The following is a 6,000-nucleotide window of genomic DNA, read 5'->3' as shown; positions in this document are numbered from 1 at the left end:
ATGTGTTGTTCGCTCCATGATGACCTTCATTAACACACGTAGATCCTAGTGAAGATCACACACTGTCCAGGGATAATGCCTGTATTTGAGCCATGGATTATTCATCATAAGAACCGGAGACTAGATGTTACGTCCCCTACTGCAAACCTGTGACACACTCTAATATTCTATGAATCCACATGAGAACATAAACCATGCAGATTACAATCACAGTGCCAGTCCTAGGCTGTCATATTCAGATATTTTATAGATATCTACTATGTGCCCTTGGACTGTTACCCTCATCTGTGCCCAGGTATAGCACAAAGATGGAATCAGGGAGATGGCTGACCAGGGAAAATATCCCTTCAATGCAATGGAATTGCATCAGAAACCTGGCCAGGTTTTGTTGGAGCCGGGTATCTGGTGGTTGTTATTTTTGCCAAAATTAATGTCGGCCTTAGGTCTCATAAATTAGAGCTCCTGTAGTTAAAGGACAGACAGGTGGTTCCAGAAGTCGGATCACCCTTATTAGGGCAGCCATCTTGTGTTTTAAGCAGGTTTCTAAGGAATGGTTAGGGTCAAACATAGGGACCTTTAAGTAAGGATTTTGCTGTATATGCCTCTACATTAGCTATTCTAAAGATTGACTGGGAGCAGTAGGTAAGGTATCAACCAAGTACTACATTGATACCCTCATTGTTCCTAGAGTACATGAAAAGAGCTTCCACAACACTATATATTTTTTCTTTTCTTTCTTTTTTCTTCTTCGTTTAGAATGTTCTTTTTAATAAAAGATGTAATAAAAGCTAAGTTTTATAGGACATGTTATTCTCTGATGCCTGTTTTTATAATTGGTACATGTTCTTGTAATATTAGTAACCCCATTTGTGTGCATATGTGATTTTTAACTTATTGAATTTTCAGACTTGAACTTGAAATTCTCTTAAAGAACTGAATTGTCAACATTTGACATAAATTGCGTGTGGAATTGCCCATCAAAGTCAAAGGTACTCTTAAAATCCACTCCATATTGATGTGGAATTGAAGCAGATTTGGCACTGGTCTTGATAAACAATCGTCTTCTCTATTGCTCTCTAATAATCTTTTTTCATATGGAAGATATAGGTGCTACATAAATCTGTAAAAACGTTGTTATCGTCTTACAGGGCTGATGTTTAAGTTGCCCATCAACAAGTCATTTTGTATGTCAAAGTTATAGAATATATTTGAGTTACAACTGCAACAGCCAAATAAGTAATGCTACAGAGTAGAGTTTTATCATTTATGTCCTGGAAATCCCTTGGTAGTGTTAGTTTTGTAGTTTTAGATTTGTAGTTTTAGTGGCAGATTTAATCAGGACAGCGATTACATTGGTTGTAGTAAAGATTTATAGGAGGGAAAGTTATTACTGTTATTATAGATTACCACTGAGCTTTGCAATTTTATAGCTTATTTACATTTTTATTTCTTGATTGTTTGAAACTTGTCAAAATATATGTCTTAACCAATCTAAAGTGCATTTCATGACCCCTTGATATACAATACAAAAATATGTTGGTTTTACAAGTATTAAAATTGAAATGTTTCTTTGCAAAATCATGACCAGAAAATGTATAACCAAGATGTTCATGAAACAGATGTCGCAACAAAGTGCAAGAAGTTGTCCCCATTAAGTTCTCTTCGGACAGAATGAAAGTCTTGTGTCGTGTCATCTCATAAATGGAATGAATGGAGAGTGTTAAGGCAGCTGTCTCTTCTTGACATGACTGCGTGTAAAATGTCCAAGACCTATAGTACAAAGAAAGCCCATTGGTTACTGGTATAAAGCTACTTTTTGCTATCATGTGTCATGTTAATTGGTTCATAATCAGGGTCTATATAGGGGGAGATTAATCAAAACCTGTCCAGAGGAAAAGTTGCTGAGTTGCCCATAGCAACCAATCAGATTGCTTCTTTCATTTTACACAGGCCTTTTCAAAAATGAAAGAAGCAATCTGATTGGTTGCTGTGGGCAACTTTTGCTCCGGAAAGGTTTTGATAAATCTCCCCTTATATACCCAATAAATGTATTTAAAAAACAAAGATGTTGTGGAAATAACATTGCACTCCACCTCCATATGACCTGTATTTAGAAGATCTAAAAATGTAATCCAGCTGCTTTATAGTAAACCAGTCATAGTATTACTGGGATGCTCACATATGGCAGGTTTGTCGTAGAAAATTCTAAACATGTTTTTAAGAATCCATACACATGCAACATCAGGTTTTCGGTCAGAAATTTTGCAGCAAAGCCTACATGTGTAAAGATACCCTAAATTGGCCATTTTGGCATTCATAACATTTATGCATCGTTAGTATTGCCCAAGCTTGAAATAAACTTAAAGTTTGAGTCAACAGACATAATTAATTTTTCTTTCTCATTGAGAGTTACAGAAATCGATGGATAGCAGTGACTGCATCAAAAGGTTGTGCAAATAAATATTAAGTTCTGTTATTTTGTTTCTTAAAATTATTCTGTTAAACCACAATTCACAAGCAATGTCATAGACATGAATGGAGGGGTGTGGCGTGACGTCACGTCCCCAGTTCCAGAAAATCCGGAGATTTTCGAAACTGGAGATTCAGCACCAGCATAGAATGCGGGTGCTGCAGGGAGATCGCGGGGGTTTCAGCAGTGGGCCCCCCGTGATCAGACATCTTATCCCCTATCCTCTGGATACCCCTTTAAACAAGTATTTTTTTTTACTTGAATGAGCCCCCCCCCCGTAATGTTACCTTTGTTTTAGATACACTTCCAACCTTGACAAAATCAATGGTTCCCGTTTTAATCTTCATACAGTCTACAACAGTAAACTCATTGTCATCATTATTTTTGTCATCAAGGAGGATTGCGCTGACCTGGAAAAGAATGTGCAAATGTATAAAACTTCTAGCAACATAAACACAAGTGATGTAAAGCTCATACCTAAGGCTGGTTTCACACTGCGTTTTCGTCTCTGTTGCACTGTGTGACCGAGTTTACTCAGTGGAAAATGTGTGGAATGTCCACATGGAAAACAAGTGTGGACATTCCACACATTTGCCCGATCCATCGAATGCTAGGACTGCTCGGACGACAATCCATTTCTCAAAGACGACAATCCATTTACTTGTGGAATTTGCAGAAAGCAAAGACATGTCTAATATTTCTGCGGACGCCAGAATTGGAATTTACGCAGGCAGAAACATCTGGCGCAGAAATTCTGCCAAGTGAACAGTGCAGCAGAATCCCGTTGCTGTTTAAATGTTGCAGTATGCAAAAACGCAGTCAACCACACTATATTGCAATAGATTTTTTTTTATCATGTATGTAATATAAGTGATGGATAGCAGCATCTGTCAACAAATAAGTTTTTATAATGTTTAAGTATAATAAAACATATATGTGAAATGTAACAGGGAGATGTAACTAGCCTTTTGACTAACATTTGGGGACTAGTTTTTTCTTTAAAGGGGTACTCCCCTGAAAACATCTTATCCTCTATCCAAAGGATAGGGCATAAGATATTAGATTGCGGGGGTCCTGCCGCTGGGGACTCCCACGATCTCCACTGCGGCACCCCTGTCATTCGGTGCACAGAGCAAACCCCACTCTGTGCCCGATGACTGGCGATGCCAGCTGCCATGCCCACTCCATTCACGTCTATGGGAGGAGGTGTGACGGCTATGCTGTTACGCCCCCTCTCATAAACAGAAATGGAGGGGGTGGGGCGTGACATCACCAACGTGGAAGCTGCAAGCTTCCCTGTTCCGGACGCCGTTGCTGCCAGCCCGGAGATCGCAGGGGTCCCATCGCTGGGGGATAAGATGTTTTCCAGTGGAGTACCCCTTTAAGGATAAGGTCTAACACAGTAGCTTTTTTAACCATAGAAAATTGGAACTGAGAGATTATTAAATGATTATTTTTCCCCTCATCCCAACATGACATTCTGACATCGGGTAGCCTTGGTTGAGAATTTCCTCTATGGCTCTTATGAAATATAGCCAATTGCTATCCACCACATTTCACTCTTCTACTATCTGAGACTTAGACTAGGCAACTTAGAAAATTTAGGGTGCCTTCAGCACCTGACTGTTTTCCCTACTTTTCTCGCCTTCTCTCTGGACTATCATTTAGATGAAGCCCAATCTTCTGTTTTAGTCTTCCAGTTGCCTTTTTAAAAGGAAATATTACTAGTTGAATGAGCTTTGAAGCTTATTTTAACCTACTTTAAAGTATTTCAAGCTACTTTGAAGCACACTAGCCCTTTAAAGAAAAAGAGACAGAGGATACAGATTAGCTAAATGATGGATCCAAAAATATTACTTCAAAAGCATGTTTAGAACCTTTCTTAGTATTAATGTCCAAAAATGAAAAGATTATAGGAAACATTAGAACCAATCATAAAACCTGTGCATGACATTTTGTCATTTGAAGTCATGAGATGCCGAAAAAGAGGTTATCCTGCAAAATTATTTATCACCTACAGAAATCACAGGACAGGCCATACTGTATATGCATGACACAAACTGTTATTGAGCAGTCTACCTAAGGAGCTGGTCATGGCAGGAGGGGTGAGGGCTTTAAAAGAGGCGTTGATACATTATTAGAACAAATTAGCATTTCTGCGTATGCAGAAATATAGTCCCCTTCCCTTCGCCTTCTTGGTGAACATGTGCAACCATTATGGCTGGAACTACCACCAATCACTAGAAGGGAGTCCCAAGCCCACCATTTCTTCTCCACACACAACTGTGAGGAGAAGTTTGAAAGTGGTCATCACACATGTCTCCTGCCGCTCCATTCAATGTCTAATGACCCAAAAAAAGAGGCAAGTACAGTGCTCGCTGTCTATGTCAGATCCATAGTAATGAATAAAGTGGAAAGGTGCATGTATGACCACCACATCATTCAAACTGTGTAGTCCTCACAGTTGATAGGTGATGTTTGTTGTGAATCAAAATAAGAGTATTACATTTTCTTATTCAAAGTTTTATTACAGTTTTTCTTACCATAACATAGGTGGAGGGGAGAAACAAAAAAAACAAGATGTACACCCTCAACAAAACTTCAGGGTGTACATCGTATGAAGCAGAAATATAAGGCAAATATAAACATCCCAGTGACAGCATCAATAGTGAAAAGAAAAAAAAAATACAAGAAAGTAAGTCTCCTGGAACAGATTAACACCAAAATCATGCCCAACCCCCCCAGGTATCAGAAAGAGAATTACATTTTCATACCTTGAAAAAAAAAAAATTGTTCAGAAATATAATATATACCATATTTTTTGGACCATAAGGTGCACCGGGTTATAAGGTGCACTATCAATGATCGACTGCTAACAGGTTTATTTTCATACATAAGGCTCACTGGGTTATAAGGCGTACCAAAGCTACGAAGCTGCACTGCTTGGATTGAGCATTACGGCCATCGTAGTCAGGAGGTGTGTGCATTCATTCGTTTTCTATACCCGCTGCCCCAAAAATGGATCCTGTTAAGAGACATGCTTACGAAGCGGATTTCAAACTCAACGCTTTCAGCCAGGTAGTACAACATGCTGGCCGTGCTAAAACATTTTGACAGATTTTTGATCGCCGTGTACCACATATCAGTTCTAGGTCAGAAAACACAGCCATACATTAGGCGCACCTAATTTAAGGATTTTAAGTGCGCCTTATCGTCCGAAAAATACAGTATATAAAAATGCTATATTAAAATACAGAGAAAATGTGCAACTAAATAATATTCTTCACTGGACACTGCTGTGCTGTTAGCTTATGTTTACATTGTGAGCAGCTGAAGTTTGGTGAAACTGAGGTAGGATTGACAGCTCTACCCTCAGGTCCTGTTGTCATAGAATTCGATGCTTAGAGATCAGTGCAAAAATACTGTATATTGTGGCACACAAAAAGATGACAAACATAACGCTGTAGATAAGTCAAACCAGGTGCCAAGAGATAAGATAGAAAGTAGATGAAGGAGTGGGTCCAAGGGAA

The 6,000-nt window shown here is 38.9% G+C and overlaps 1 protein-coding gene across 3 annotated transcripts in view; it reads right to left on the bottom strand.

Annotated features, from left to right (window-relative positions):
- Positions 1 to 1,370: 1,370 nt before the first annotated feature.
- LOC130290247 (uncharacterized) overlaps positions 1,371 to 6,000 on the bottom strand; it is a 66,968-nt gene continuing 62,338 nt past the window's right edge. For all 3 annotated transcript variants that reach the window (XM_056537595.1, XM_056537597.1, XM_056537596.1), the window contains 2 exons: positions 2,758 to 2,880; positions 1,371 to 1,770 (listed from right to left, as the gene is read on the bottom strand). In XM_056537595.1, the coding sequence (XP_056393570.1) occupies positions 1,696 to 1,770; positions 2,758 to 2,880 (198 nt within the window). In that variant the 3' untranslated portion in view covers positions 1,371 to 1,695. The remainder of the gene's footprint in view (positions 1,771 to 2,757; positions 2,881 to 6,000) is intronic.

The sequence above is a fragment of the Hyla sarda genome, chromosome 9, assembly GCF_029499605.1.
Source record: "Hyla sarda isolate aHylSar1 chromosome 9, aHylSar1.hap1, whole genome shotgun sequence".
Taxonomy (NCBI): Eukaryota; Metazoa; Chordata; class Amphibia; order Anura; family Hylidae; genus Hyla; species Hyla sarda.
The sequence above is the reverse complement of the archived record's forward strand: the minus strand, read 5'-3'. Positions and strand labels throughout refer to the sequence as shown.